The sequence below is a fragment of the Harpia harpyja genome, chromosome Z, assembly GCF_026419915.1.
Source record: "Harpia harpyja isolate bHarHar1 chromosome Z, bHarHar1 primary haplotype, whole genome shotgun sequence".
NCBI lineage: Eukaryota > Metazoa > Chordata > Aves > Accipitriformes > Accipitridae > Harpia > Harpia harpyja.
In genome coordinates this window covers 66,438,943-66,455,374 of record NC_068969.1, presented here as the reverse complement: position 1 = coordinate 66,455,374, position 16,432 = coordinate 66,438,943, and the positions used below count along the sequence as shown (strand labels likewise).

The 16,432-nt window shown below is 38.3% G+C and overlaps 1 protein-coding gene across 5 annotated transcripts in view; it reads right to left on the bottom strand.

Annotated features, from left to right (window-relative positions):
* Positions 1–2,395: 2,395 nt before the first annotated feature.
* Positions 2,396–16,432, bottom strand: part of CDC42SE2 (CDC42 small effector 2) — a 93,141-nt gene continuing 79,104 nt past the window's right edge. For all 5 annotated transcript variants that reach the window (XM_052775642.1, XM_052775640.1, XM_052775641.1 and 2 more), the window contains 3 exons: positions 9,831–9,932; positions 5,221–5,338; positions 2,396–4,779 (listed from right to left, as the gene is read on the bottom strand). In XM_052775642.1, coding sequence (XP_052631602.1) covers positions 5,240–5,338; positions 9,831–9,932 — 201 coding nt within the window. In that variant the 3' untranslated portion in view covers positions 2,396–4,779; positions 5,221–5,239. The remainder of the gene's footprint in view (positions 4,780–5,220; positions 5,339–9,830; positions 9,933–16,432) is intronic.

Here is a 16,432-nt window from a genome sequence, read left to right as displayed (position 1 = left end):
GTAGACAGGACCAGTCTCAATCAGTTTTACTAGTATGCCTTTGAAGTACTTCTACTAATCATTGGCAGAGCCAGCACATGATTTTCAATAAGCTTTAATGTCACAGTCACTGTATATGGATCTACAGTCAGGACTACATCATTATTATTCAGGATGTGAAATACAATTAAGTATTTGTCAATTTATTTATTGAGTAGTGCACATTTTAAAATAATTTATAGCTGATTTAATAATGTTAAGTGATGAGGTGCACATGTATGAGCACTCTGCTTCATGCCATGAATACAGTGACAGTAAATGGGTTTTCTTCTTCTGAAATACTGAAGAGCACATGCAATTCTTCTCCATTACATAAATTTTTAAAATATGCTCACCAAAATACTGTTTTAATATTGGCCAATATTGCATAAGGTAGGACATCTATCAAGAGTGAGAAGGATGTTTTACTGTGTTTTGTCTGGTCATGTTTTGTTGATTTTCAAGGAATCTAGCCAGAGCTATATATTCACAGTGACGATTCAAGAAAAATGGCTTGCACTTAGAGAGCATTATTTGTTCAAGTTCACAATAACTTCCAGTTATGCTGGCCTATTGCATCTATGCACAGAGATTGCTCCTAATCACCTAACAGCAAACATTGAAAGAACCATCTAAAATTTACCTATTGCTACTTTGATATTTTTGCCAGCAGGAAAAGGTTAAATTTTCATTATGTCTCATTCTGGGGAATCTTGCTCACTGCTTGGCAATTCCCTCACTTAGTACCTCTTAGCTTCCCAGCGGCACATGTTGCACGTGCCATCAGTTTCAGGCAGGTGAACTTCTTCAGAAATAAGGTAGTGCTGTGCTGACTATCATTTTTACATCTTACCCATAGTAGAATAGTTGTACAGGGAAGTAGCAGCCTGTGGCTGCAACCAGCATGTTTTTATAGACTTAATACAAAAGAAGCCTCTGACTCTCATCCCAAATACTGAGCCTATAACATCTTTTACTCTGGAAGTGTTTGTGTCCTGATGTAACAGTTTGTGCTCATGGAACTCCATTATACCACTGTATCTGCAATTTAGTACAGATTTCATCATTCTATCATGTTAACAACTGGTTTTAGGGAGTAAGAAAATGTTAAAGAGTAAATAGTGCATAATACAATAATAATATGCATAATTGTGCATAGTCTTCTTTGATTAGCTGTGATCATAGAAAAAGGGATATGGAATAAGAAGTGGGAATTTTACTGTTGAAATTCAAATAAATGCAATATTCCCAAACTGCAAAATCCAGGGTCACAATCAGTGTGAAATCTTCACCAAAAGCTTGTGATCTGTGGGAATGTGTACTACCTAGGCCTGTTTCATTGAACTGTTTTCACAAATATAAAAAGCTAATAAACTTTCTTTGGTAAATGCTATACTGCTTCCTACTAGTTTCAGAAGGGGACATAGTACTTTTTTTTTTAAGGCATATAAAGAGAGAAAGTACAGTCAATTAATGAAATCTTTTGAGTGACATGCATAGAGACCTTCATAGAAGATAGGGATCGTGAAATACAATAAAGTGCTGAAGATCTATAGAATCCTTACTAAGCTCAGAAATCACTTTCCATTCTCTAGGAAGGGGCCCTAATCACATGCATACACACAGAATAGGAATAGCTTTAAAACTTAGACTTTGAAAATCAATATTGTATTTAATGGACTCTTCCCCCCACTCAAAAAAAAGAAAAAAGCACAAGGAATACTGAAGTCAGAATATCTGTGTCATGAAACATGTATTGTACTACGTAAGAATGTGTAATTATATAGACAGGGCAAGATTTCCTAACAACTTAATCTTCTGGACCTGAGAGGTGGGGGTTTTTTGGTATATCAAATCACAGCAGAGTACAGTGCTACTTGGGACCAAGACTATGTTCAGTGACTTGGTTGCTAATGCAGCACCTTCTCACTTAAAAATTAAAAAAGGCACAAAAGGAATGAATTGACTCATACAACTGCTTTGGGCAGCTAAGCAGACTAAAGATTAAGTGTAAACAGGCTGGCTCCTTCTTTAAGAGGTCACAATTCTTTATTTTTATAGATGGTTATATTAAAACATCTGGACTTCAAGACACACCTTTGTAGACAATATGAAGCTCCTATAACTTCAACAATTAAAGAAAAGAACCCTCTAGTTGATTAGTAACTCATGGCTTTATCTTGATCTTTCTTTCCCTTTAGAACTATGTCTTCTCCTCAACTGGCAATTTCAAGAGCTTGCCATGAGCTAAAGAATTCATTATCAGTCTTCAAAACAATTTACCATGAAGTTTAAATTAGTAAATTAGTGCTTAAGGAATTAACTTTGCGAATGTCAAATATAAAAATGGAGCCAAATACAGAGCAGACAATATTGCGCCTTGCAGGTATATTTAATGCAGTTGTGCATATTAGGATGATTAGTTGTACAATTAAGTCTTCTACTGATCACCACAGTAATCTGCATCGCAATCAAGAAAGTTACACACATACCAGTTGCAGTCAAAAGGAAACAAATCCTGTATATAAAGGTTTCCAATGTATTTTTTAAGGAACCTTCCCTTGAAGATCCTTGCAGAAGCCCGTGGTATACATGCTAAATCAATGCAACAAAACTTCCAATAAAATTCTGGTTTAATCCACTTGGCAACAAAAGGGTCAAGTGGCATGAAAAAAGCTCAAGTCTGCAAATTAGTTATTGACACTAATAGGTTACTCTTCAGAGAATTTTCACCACAAATTTGTCTGTAGACTGCAAGTGTTTTTCTAATGCAAACGTCACTTATGAAAAAGAAAAAGGGTAGGCCACCAACTGAAAGAAAACATTTATTGAATCAAAGTCAATACTTTCCTTTTAATATCTACAAGCCAACACTGAACTGACTTTATTCAAGAATGAACACAATGTACAAAAAAAGTATGTCTGTTATAAAAATACGTCAATTTTTTTTTTCCTGGCTATTGAGCTGAAAACATTTTGACAAGTGCAAGATAGTGGCTTAAATTTGTTTACCAAACCTATTACCAATGACAAAGTTCAAATAATTTTGTAATCATAGTATATTTAAGACTCATTGATAAAGTGGCATTAGAATTGTTGACACCTAAAAAAAAAAACCACTGCACTGCCATGTGTTTATGCACCCAGACAACTGAACATCTTGATCTTCTGTCGTCACCAATCAGTACCTTTATCAGTGAAGACTATCCAACCTAATTCGAACTATTCAACCAGATAATTGACACCTACCACTGGAATACAATTTACGGAAGGCAAACTACCTCGATGGCCCTGTATTTTGTGTGTTGTTTGCGAACTGAGAGAGAAGAGTAGGTAGGTTCATACATGATTAAATCAACCTGACAGCTACTGCAATGTGAAATCAGGGAAAGGATGGAAAAAGAATAAAGAATCATTTATGGCAGCAATCTATATTTATGAACATATGTGTGTTTACGTATAAAAATGGATCTGACTAGGCTCAGTTATGCCTTGTTTGCTTGGATTGTTTTTTTTCCCACATAAAAATTTAACTCAACCAGGACTAAAATCATTGACTTCTCTCAAACCACCACTAAAGAGGAAAAAAAAGGACCATTTACAGAGATAATCTGAAAACAGTGCAATATTAAAATACAATTTCACAATGTGTGAAAGAAACATGCTTTGGAACCTGAGCAAAAGGCATTTTACTGACTTAGTAAAAAGTCACCCTGTGTGTTGTTTTCATTGGCATCTGTTCTGCCAGATTAGTATGTTGCTTGTAGCAACTTCCATGGCCCCTAAATATTTAGTACACAGAAACTGCCAACTACTTAGAGAGGTCTACTAAACTTTTCAGCTAATATTGCAGGCAGTCTGACAAGCTGCTACTGGAAATGACCATACAGCCTAAAATTAAGAAACATTGTAGAAAGAAAAAGAAGCAGCCAAACATGATGCTTTTCTTCTTTAAATAGATTAAAGCGCTTCCACAACACTTAGATACGGTACTACACTGGTTTACAGTCTCAAGGTCAGCTCTTTCAAAATAAATATACTGAACATTTACAACAAATGCCTCATGAATGCAAGCTCTCTCTTTATTATCTCAAGACCAGTTGGCTAAAAACTAAAATAAAGACATAACTCTGAAGCAGCTAAGTTACAAGTCCTTTTTCAGAAACAGGCATGACTTGGTGCCACAGCAAAATTTTTCACCAGTCTGCAATAAGCAATTTTTTTTTTTACTCCTAGCACCAAGCGGGCCACCATACGAAGCAACCTCACAATGCATGCAGTCATCTACTCTGCTGATTTTGTATGAAATAATCATCTGTGCTTGCAGGTCCCAGACCTTTCAAAAATGGGTATGAACAATAGATGATTGATGACATTAATGGAAACTTATTTCTAAATTACTTGAGTGGAGAAAAGATTTAAAGACTAAAAAGCAACAGAATGTTGCACATTAGTATTTCTGAAGGATGAGGGAAGCTAAGGTTGGTGCTTTGATTTACCTTCAAACAAACAAAAAGCTAAAAACAACCCTAAACAGCTCTATGTCTGTGATACTGGTAGAGGCCAATGTGTGCGTGCCACTGAAAGGCACAGTTGGACCAATCTGATAAATGGCATCATCAGAGCAGAACAGCAATGTTTCACTGGAGCAATCACAAAGGGTGAACAATGAGCCATCACTTCTCTTGTCATGAGCACAGAAAGCAGTCACCAAGGCAAAAGAGGGGACACAGGAAAGAAGATACAGGAACTCACATAAACCTGGAAGACAGAAAACACATTAAACTGAGTTATAAACATTCTGAGTAACCATTTTCTTACTGTAACATTGCTATTAATTGATTTAACACCATACATATTATCCTTAAATGGATGGAACTGTTGCAAAAATCGTACCCTAATCATACCACAAAATTCTTCCGAAATTTGTTATACAACTAACTTCACTTGCAAAGATTTGCCTACAATATCATCTTAGGTATAAAACAGGCTTATGAACAGACTGATGCAGTCAGGAGAATCTCTTGTTCATTGTGTAAAAAAATTAACATGCTTACATTGTACTGAATTTTTTACTCAGAAGTGCATTTTAAAATTGGGCATCGTAAAAACACAGCTATTTATAGGGAGCTAATTATGAAGCAGTATGATTGTTCTTCCTACGACTCTAAAGGTGCCTAAAAAGCAGAGTGCAACACTTACTGGAAAGGTTTCCCCAAGGTTATCCTGCTTTTGTATCTACAAGCTGCATCTGAACATTTGCAGACATGCCACCTCCATAGCCTCCCTTAGACTGCATTTGGTTCTGAATTGAGCTGACCTGGAGACAGAAGGGAAAGGGCAGCAGAGAAAAAAAGAAAGGCAGTTAGTGAGCTATGGCATCTTCTTGCTTCCAAATTTTATTTCTTGTTTAGGTTTGGTTTTCAAGTGCTACTTTACCATTAAAGCTACATTACTTTTGCATGAGGACATGTGCAGCGTAGGCTTCCTGGAATTTTCACTTCTTCAGGCAGCTCAGCAGGAGAGGTGGAAGAACTGAAGCTGAGGCAGAAGTTTTTCCTCTCTCCCAAAGAAAACTGATTTAGGCTTTCACTGACCCACTTGATTACTCAAAAAAAATTAATCAAATCTCTTACTGGTATCCAACTCCACTCCATCTGACAAGCTATAATTTATTATATGGAAAATGTTCTTTTCCAAGTATGATAAACCACAGAAGTTGATGCCATTACAGTAAAAATATAATAGACAACTTACAAAATATCTGGATAGTATCTGCACTGTGTGGCTAACTTCAGATAATGAAAAAAGGACTTTCTAAACCAAAAAGGAGCTTTTCGTTTGTGGAAGGTTTTTTATTTATCTATTTACGTAACAGCATACACTGCTTTCCTTAATTGCTACTAGTCCTTTAAATGGCAGGGCATTTACTGTTTAAATCATACTCAATCTATCAACTTCCCTGAAAATAGCTTATTTGAAGATATCTTTAGCCTGATGCAAATAAATACATAAAGACCCACCCCCCCCCACACACAGACATGCACATCCCTCTATGGCTTTCATTGCCTTTATCAACAAAAAGAAAGGGAAACCATAGTACTTTTTTGCTTGTGTAGCATGAGTCAAAATAATCATCTCCAAGTGCCTGCAGGAAGCCAACTCCAACCTTAAAGGTTTGGCCTTTTTCTCTCTGCACCCCAGAGCGTACATAACAAGTACACAACGAGCACAAAATAACATATTCCTTCAAGGCTACAGCTTCTGAGATTGAACTTGCAGAAAGCCTATGCCTGCAGGGCACCACTTGCAATTATTACATGTATGTTCCTTCATAGAGACCTCAAAGCATCATTAGAAAGCTGTATTAAAACAGCACTGGAGAAATACTTCCAAGTAGCATGCATGACTTTTTCCCTGTCTACAAAGACAAAACAAGTATATTCTTTTCCACAGCAAAGCAAAACACACGCACACACACAAAATGAATCAGCACAACTCTTTCTTACATACTGTTTCTCAAACCAATGTCAAAAAAGGAGCCTGTTTTGGGATCTTCGTCTTCAACAGTATGGCATATTGCAGTGCTGTGCAAAAGATCTGATTTTTACGTATTCAAGCAGTGCAATGTAAAACCATTTTCTACCTTGGTGCATTGCTCAAATAAGTGATACAGCTGCAGAAAAGCAGTTATATTCACATTTTTCTTCAGGGGAAAGTGTTCAGAGCCAATACTCTAGTGGGTCTGACATCAGAGACTACAAACTCGGTAAGAAAGTGTGGAGAAGTGCAAACCACATTCATGGGATGATGTGTAAGAACTTTCACATTTCACCAAGCTGCTTGTCATCTTCATCAAGCATCTTCTGTTGCTCATTGGAACAAAAGGAGTTTGAATTTAATCTTTTTTTTCCACAGAAAATTAATTAATATACATGTAAATGTATTCACAAGAATGACTTGAGGATGGCATTAATTTAATCTGAATGAACCCTGCCTCTAGTGAAAAAGAGCTAGAAAACCATCTCCAGGCCATATCACCTTCCAGCCTGACAACTTGCTTATATGATTTTAAAATTTTGGAGAATAGCAAATCAACACAAATTGCAAGGCTAAAGTGTAAATTTTTATGATTACTTTTTCTAAAGGTTAGAATAATTTCTTTGGTACTTCAGTCACACGTATAGACGTTTGTGTTAGTGGGTAAGGAAGTATATCAGTCTAAAATGCAGAGGCTGTTACACCTAAAGCAAATAGAATGCAGCAAATTAACTTGACTACATTAACAGTTCAGTGGCTATTTTGTATATGAAAACTTATATAGGAGACATACAATGTTAAAAACACTAAGAAAAAAGCAGGTCTAACTATTGTAGGCTTATAAGTTGGTATTCTTTCTGAAGCATCCTCCTTTTGAGGCAGTCTGAGCTACAAGAACAAGCACCATGAAATGCAATTATTTTTTCTTTCTCAAATATGCTATTGCCTTCCTTTGATGATATATAACAGCAAGGTTCTTCCCTCTTATGTGTAATTTAGGTAGGATAAGGATTTAAAGATTTTGGAAGGGGAAGAGGTTTGCACCAATTAAAGATCACGCAATCTGTTGTGCTGCTTATCTATCTCATTAATTTACTTCTTTCCTTTTCTTTCACTCCCTTTTAGAATTAGGAAATAGCACAGATGGTCCTCGACAAAGAAAACAAGGGAAAACTAAGAAAAGGATGGAATACATGAAATCAAAGACTATACTGAGGAATATGAAGCAGAAGAAGAAAGTGAGAGATTTCACCATGGAATATGAAGGTAAAATAAGAAAGTGATGGGAATGAGAAAGAAACAGTGCACAGGGGACTCCTACCGTTTAAGCGTACCTTTGACAAAGGAGCAAGGTGCCCTACAGAGAAGGCAAAAAAAAAAGCAAAATATTTCAGTAGTCAGAAAACTACTGTACTCAGAATCATAAGGACATGTAATAAAGAACGATGCTGATGAAAAAAGGCACAGAGCAGATAGTGGGTGAAGAACCAAATTTATATGGGAAAAGCTAATGAAATTGCAGAAGGACCTCCTAAGGTATTCAGACGAGACAAGGCACAAGGAGGTTCATGAAGGAGTATAATGTCCATACTTTAAAAGAAATTAATCAGCAGAAAAACATGTGGAGGTTAACACCATAATCTTGGAATTTACACTGCTAAGAATGGACAACGAGACTGGATGCAATATTAGCACAGTAAGTTACCACAGAAGAGGCAGGAAAATAAGCAGTGTGAAAAAGCAGAGATTTGTGCTTCTGAAGAGAGAGAGGGACAAAAAGGATTATTTTTTGCATACAGATCGTTTCTATCTGGGATCAGAAAAATCACTCTGGCCACTGATGCAGCACATTATCCAAATGAAAAAAGTGAGGGAAAGAGATAGCCAGTTACAAGCATTCAAAATTAAAAAGTCTATGTAGAGAGACAATAATGATTGCCTACTGTCTGGAGGTGAATTGGATATTATGCAAGGCAAAGGTGAGGGCAAGCAGGGGGAAAGTCTGAGGTGAAAGAGCAAAGCTTCAACCAGTCACCACAAACCTCACACGAGGCAGCTCAGCTGTGAGAAAGAGGAAGGTTCTCACAAGAGGGACAACAAACATTTAAAAACCAAAAAGCCATGCTTTAAAAAGAAAGAAAACTGCTCAATTTATTACCACTTTATTATTTCATTTTATAAAGGCTTTAAATATTAATGTAATACACTGCATTAAGTAAGTAATTAGCTTTAACTGAATTTTATCAAGTTGAAGCTGTGTTTGTCCATTTAACTTGCTTACAGATGTTTTAGTACAAATCAATTCCAATCCATTATGTTGTTTCTGGGAAAATGTAGTATACTGTTTGTCACATTGGATTTTCTAGCTTTGCCCTTCCCCAATACACACGGAGTTACAAAAGTTTTCGTCTGATCTCAATAAGCTGTAAACTAGTTGAAACTACAGATAACCTCACTTGCCTACATTAAAACCATCTCTTTCCTTTACAGCTCTGCTCTCTATTCAGATACCTCTGACAGAACTCTTTCTTCTCCTTTGTCAAGATGTATTTTTCACCACCACCTACATACAATCCTTTGCTAGATTGCATATTACTAACCTTAAAAACAGATTGACATTTCACATAAATACAAAGCTGTGCAAAAGAAATAATAAGCTGATTTTCAGTATCCATCTTAGCCTCTGTTTTTCACTTTCAGAGAGATAAAAATCTTTATTGCTCCTATCACCTACAGGAAGCTATGAAACCTTGTGACATTGTTACTTGCTCTGGAAATAATTCACAGTGCAAATAGGGCTGCAGAGTATAGAAAAACATCAACAAGGACAGCAAAAATACTTGTGTGCACTATAAACCAAGGTAAGTTAGAGTTTTACATGAACTATATTTAAACTTGCTTAAAGCATTTAAGGTAAGAAATCTAGTCAATTATTGACACTTTTTAAAGCTTTCTCTAAAATACTCTAGTAATATACCTCTATTTTAGTTCATACATGACAACAGAATGATTTTTTAAAAAGTATTCTAGACATAGCCTGTACAATGTATACAGCATCTACTATGAATTGTCAATAAATACATGAATTTTAAAAATGGTATTCCATAACCTTGAATGCAAGTGTTTAGGACTTGGAATTAAGACGCTAGCAGGTTGTTCTTCAGTTTTATAGAGATTCTTTCTTATAGTTGAAAGCCTCATTGCTTCAGCCACCATATACATATACAGTGTTCCTGTATTCTAAGATGAAATATTCATCTGCTTATGCTTACCGAATTCATTCCACTGAATAGGTCTCCTGATCCTACATGAGCTGTGTGAACAAAGTTTGTTGGCTCCCCAATCATGCTTCGGTCAATTCGCCGTCGTCTTTTCTGAAAGGAAGGTAAAGAAACCATCTAACTGAGAGTCATTCAAAAGGCAAAAACAATGTGTGTCATAAATGTCAAAGTTAACTGTCCATAGAGTATTTCATACACTGTAAGATATTTTCATAGAGTCAAAAAGCAGAGTCCAAATTCCCAGGTTAACCAAGACATTGGTAATACTGTCATTTGTTTTTACTTGGAGGATCTATAGCAGATCATTACACCACCACTGATACCCCTCCTAGCATTTACGCCAACAAAACTCTTGTAAATAACCTTACTATGTTCCACGGTTTATTTAGCAATACTTGGAACGTTTCATACAGTAACTTCTGCCTATATTTATATTTAAATCATGATATGGCAGATCAAATTTTAGATTTAGTCACTCAAACCAAGAATTAATGATCAAAGATCATTAGTATAGTCTATGAAACCACTAACTTACAGGATTTCTGATTTGCATGCTGTGGGAACTTATGTCACTATTTGCAATATACTTCATGGTGATGTTCAGAACAATGCCTTGAGTTTGATCAGGGTTAGTCGCAGACATATCTTTACCAAACCCTGTACACTCAGATAACTTCCAGTCTGCGTGTTTGTAGCAAGGCAGGGTGCCAGATTAGGGACTCTGTTCCTGTGCCATGAGACAGAAGACAAGTATTGCTTAACCTCTGCCTCCCCTTTCTCAGAGTCACAGCTTCATATTTTATTAATGTAATAACACACAAATGAAAAATTGGAGGCAGTAAGGACTTCATCTAATTAAAGCTGCTTTGGTTGCCTGCCTCCAGCTAAGCATTGCATCTAAAGGAATAAAACAAGAAAATCCTATCCTCATTTCTTAGGCCAGAGCCAGGGAGCTTACACAGAGCAAATCATGCAGTGTGCAGTCACCATATGCCAGTATCCTGTATTTGAAAAAACCCAATAGCCATGAAGCACGGTATGAATATCTCAATTTAAGGTGTGTCATACAAAATACAGTGTAATAGCTAAAAAACTACTTGAGCTCAGTTAAAAGCTTCCCATCATCTTAAAGTCCACTCAGTCTCATTTTTAAAGGGATCTCCATTTCTAATCTGGAATGAGATCATAAGACCACCCAGACTCAAGACACGAATGTACATGCCTCACAAGTGGGCTAGCTGCTATTGAAACGCAGCTACAGATTAAATCTTTATGAATCAGAACCCACAACTATGAGAATATATTGTGGGGTTTGGCCAGGAAGTGCAAAACACTTTTAATCCTTTCATGTACCTTTTCCCTATTACTAAACTCAGATTTCAGTAGGTTTCAGTACCTTACTGCATCATATTAATAGCTGGGGTAAGGAGAAACACATAAAACACTCCCATAGAAAGAGGAAAACAAAATGACCCAATCTATGCCAAAACTATTAGTGAATTCTCGACTCCCAACAAATTTGACAAGATCAACGAAATAAAATAATCATAGCTATAAAAACATCTTCATGTTGTTTGAGGGCTTTCACAGAGAAAACGTTTATGGAAATTAACCGAGATATCTCAATTACAGGAAACAGGAAATTAGTAGAGTTCACAGGACCATAAATAGCCACAACAGAATCTATTACCACGTCCCACCAATGCATTAATATTTCAATCTGGAAGTCAAGCTCACTTATATATACAGAAAATGATTTCTTAAGTTATGTATGCTATCAGCTAGTAAAGCATACGTGACTGACTTCGGGGGAGAGACCCCACACCAGGTTTATGCTTCCAGTGGATGAGAACTACTCATCTGACATGTTCAGGCTGAGGAGCATCTCCACCCGGTATAATGATTATTTTAAATGCATGTTGCTGTATTTACATAATATAGTATTGTAATATGCTGTGACTGACACAGAAAGAAGCTCTAGAGAACTGTATGAAACACACCACTCCAATTAAAATACTTAAAATTGTTTCAGTTCTACAGTCGTTGCCTCTCTCCCCCTTTTAAAAAATAACAGCCAGAATCAGAGTAATTTATGTGTCTAAACAATACATCCATGATTTCTTAGCTTTAGTAGAGTTTTGAAATGCAGGGTTTTGATGCAGAGAAAATTTAGACAATCTCAAAGCTTTCAGAATTTTTTGTTTCTTTGTTCTGCAAATAACCAAACTCTTTCTTTGGGCAATTTGGGCAACTCAACTTATTCTCCTCCTTTTCTTGTTGCTAAGATCACTGGCATGCCAGTAACAGAATTGAGTGCTCGATCTTGTGAATGACTGTGGGTAATTCTCTGCTAATCATCAGCTAGTCAACCAGTAACCACTAGTTGAAGTGAATTGCCATCAAATCCTGTTTATCTTAAGGGAGTTTCTTATCAGAGGTCATCAGCCAGTTACACCCTGGCATGTGCCCACTGACGTGATCTCCTTGAAGCAGTGGAAGAGTATTTAAATGCTCTGCTATATTAAGACCACAAAGTAGTTCACTCTGAAAGCAAATAAAACATTTTTTTTTTTGCTGCAGGAGAACTCAGTTTGCATTTATATTGGTGTTTTAGCATAGATCATGAGCATGCTTTTGAAGCAACTTTGCCAATCACCATTTACCATGCTTCAGTTTTAATTTCAGAGTAATCTTGGAGTGTACAAATTAGACTTCTTTTGCATGAAGCTGAACTGGAAGACTAGCTGATACACTCCCATTGCTAATGAACATTTGAGGCCAATGGACCAGGTGAGCCAGTCTGAAGCAGACCACAAAAGAGACATCTAATGCACATCATGGTTCCCCAACACCAACTGTTCTGCTGTACTGCATAGCTGCTCTTACTAGGATGTGCCATTTCCACAGACACAGCCTCAGCCAGAACCAAAATGACCAATTAGTGAGACTGGGAACCAAAGGAACCTTAGTAGATATATTAGATATATGAATGTAGATAGGAATTGTTTAATAATTATCTAGCTTATAATGAAATTAAAGAAGTTTCAATAGAGGTAGACATGGCCCAAGGGGATGAGAAGTGATGTTTAACGTTTCCATTGTTGAGGCTGACTGGGACAGGAGACAGTCCCTGATAAGAATCAGCAGTCACTCCAAGAACCAGCCAGGACCGACCTTGTGATTTGGACAAATGCCAAGGGACAACTGAGTCTGCGCAGGGACAGAAGGTTAAGAGTTCACTGTGAAGAAGACATACAGCCTTCATCTTCACGACCACCAGACGACCACCATAAGGAGGCACTGCGCAAGCGCAGTTGAGAGGAGACTATGGAAATGACTTCCTAGAGCTAATTATAATATGAAGCGGGGATAGGTAATGCCTATGTATAGGCGTATTGCGACACTCCATGTATATGTAACACTTGACTGGATAAATTTGAAGTGAACTGCTGAGTCAGGCGCGCATGACTTTGGTGGGACTAGCCCCCGTGCTGCCCAGCGCTGAATGAACATACCTACTTTACAATCTCACCGATTGTGGAGTCTGTTTTCCGCACGTCAGTTTGGCGAGCCAGGCAGGAGACTCTCTGCTCGGCTGCGGGACCGACTGCGGAGCGGACGCCCCCAGGCGCGCCCCGAGCACTTTCCTCGGAGGAGCCTCCGCTGCCAGCCGCTCACCGCGGGAGCAGACAACAACCTCCTGAAGCCGCGGACCAAACGGTATGTGTCACAGAGGGAGCCTGTAAATCGTACGGGCCGGGGCAGCTGGTAAATCGCGCAGAGACGTCTGGCGTGCAGCGTAGTCCCCGTATGGGAGGAGGGTACCCTGTATGGTAACAAGGGGGGATTTGCTGACCGATAGAGCGGCCGCTAGCGATCTTGAGGGTAGATCGAGGAAATCCGGGGTGACCGCTGCATCCCAGTATCGGGAGCCAGGACGGACCTGTCTATGACTGGTATATAAGAGGCAGGAGAAGGGTAAGCGCACCTCCTCGCAATTGTGCTTGGTTTATGGGGTAAGTGGACCCCCTCGCAATTGCGCTTGATACATTTTTGCAGCTGCTGAAAAGTTATCACCTGGAGCGATGATTGTATGGTATGAATGTTTGGAAATTTAATGTTAAAGATTTTGTGTGAGAATGTGAAAATGTTATGTTGAGATTTATATGTGTATATATGTTTGTTAAGGTGTAAATATCTAAAACTGTGGATTGAATGTTTGAGTAAAAGAGACAGCTCAGCTGCAGAGCGTGTGTGGAGTTCTGCTCCACAGTTTTGTAACTTCACAAGGGGTACGGCCGGAGACAAACGAAGTGTGACTCACTGATGATTTGAAACTTGAATTTATATGTTAAAGTTGTAATTTTAAGTTTGAGTTTGATTATCTTAATCATTTTGTGGTGTCGGTATAAGAAAGTCCCTGTATGGTGCATCGCATAAACGTGGGTATTAGAATGGTGTCTTTTACATCCAGGAAATGAGTGTATGCCCTCATATGTCCTGGAATGTGTGTGGTGTAAACAGAGGTTGCAAATAGATTGTGGCGGGGATATTGAATGCCCTGAGTGTGGGGTTTGGACTCCTTGGGATAAGAGGGAACGAGCTACGTACACAGTTGGGATTGTTTGTGGTTGGAAAGATAGCCAAAATAGTGAAATTGGTGTGTGAAAAGGAAAATTTAATCCCGGAATTCAGGACATGTGAGAGAAAAACCAGGAGAATTCTATAAAGAGGTGTAAGAAACAATTTGCATGGAATCATATTAAGAGGAGAAGTAATAAAATGGGAAACAATCAAGGGGGAATATTGAGGAAGAGTCCTCTGGGTTGTGTTATTACCCACTGGAAAGATATTGTTGGGGCCGGAGGTATGGAAAATAAAAAGAACCTTATTAAGTATTGCAATCAATGGTGGCCGTTATATAAGTTAGAAGGTGATGCTAAGTGGCCACTTAATGGGTCAACAGATTATAATACTCTATTACAACTAATGCTGTTTTTAAGGAGAGAAGGAAAATGGGATGAAGTTTCGTATGCAGACATGTTTTTCACCATCCGAAACCACCCAGAGTGGCAAAGGGACTGTGGAATAGTACCCCCACAGGACCCCATGGTGCTCGCAGTTGAGCGAGAAAACAAGGAGCTTAGAGGTAAACTGAGACGGTGTTGTTCGGCATGTAGTATTGGACAAAGATGTACAAAGACAAATAAAATTCATCAGGTACCAGAACAAGATCTAACTGATCTGTTTAAGCCTCCCCCTCGACCACAGGAACAGGATGCAGCCTCTGACAGAACTCCAACCCCCCCGAGCAGCCCTGCATCTTCCCGTACTAGGAAGAAAACTACCTCAACAGCTTTACAAGCACCTCTCCGAGAGGCGGTGAGGCCGGATGGTGGGACGATGTTAATCAAAGTACCCTTTTCTACTGCTGACCTAGGGGAATGGAAAAAGGTTGCAAAAGATTATAGGAGTGATCCGGTAAGTGTAACTAAACATTTCCAATTTATTGTAAAACAGCATAACCCTGATTGGAAGGGTATACAGCTATTATTGGAATATATGACCGAAACAGAGAAACAGCCGATTTTAAAAACAGCAGGGAACCTAGCTGAAGATCATTATAAGATCACAGGAGGGGACATTAAGGAATATTTCCCTCTCCAAGACCCAAAGTGGGATGTTAATAGATCTGCACATATGGAAAGATTGCAGGGGTATCAGGATTGGATTACAAAAGGAATGGAGAGGGCAATCCCCAAAATTATAAATTTGGTCAGCTTTATATGCAGTCAAACAGAGTCCTTCTGAGTCTCCATCTGAATTGCTGGATCGATTGAGGGATGCAATGCGCTGCAACACACCGCTGGATCCTGGGTCAGAGGTAGGAATACAACAATTGGTCTCCCTGGTTTTGGGTCAATCTACAGGGGATATAAGGCACAAACTTCAAAAATTACGCCCTACAGAGGGTAGGAATTTAGAAATATTATTGGATGAGGCATGGAGAGTATTTAGTAACAGAGAAGAAGGATATAGGCAGGGGCAAAGAAAATTAATGGCTGTTATCCAGGAAGAAAGAGGAAGAGGGCCTAGGCGAGGCTTGCCCCGACTGGGCAAGGATCAATGTGCTTTGTGTAAGAAATTTGGTCATTGGAAAAAGGAATGCCCAAAGAACAAGAAGGAGGATCAGGGGGCTCAAACAGGAAGAACAGTAGCCCATGTGAAGGGAAATTGACGGGAACCTGGGGAATCTACCCTAGCGGATCCACTGGTTATAATTAAGCTAGGGAAAACACAACAAGAAATAGAATTCTTGGTAGATACGGGGGCAACATACTCGGTTCTGAACCAAGCTTTGATGCCCCTGGGAAATATTATGTCATGGTGAAAGGAGCGACTGGCCAAAGTGAAAAGGCATATTTTTGTAAACCTTTAGAATATAAATTAGGAAAACAGTGGGGCATTCATAAATTTTTATATATGCCCAACTCCCCAAAGGCACTTTTGGGAAGGGACTTGTTGGAACAATTGGAAGCAAAAATTGTATTCAAAAAAGGGGAAATTACTCTGGAGGTAAAAGATCAAGAATA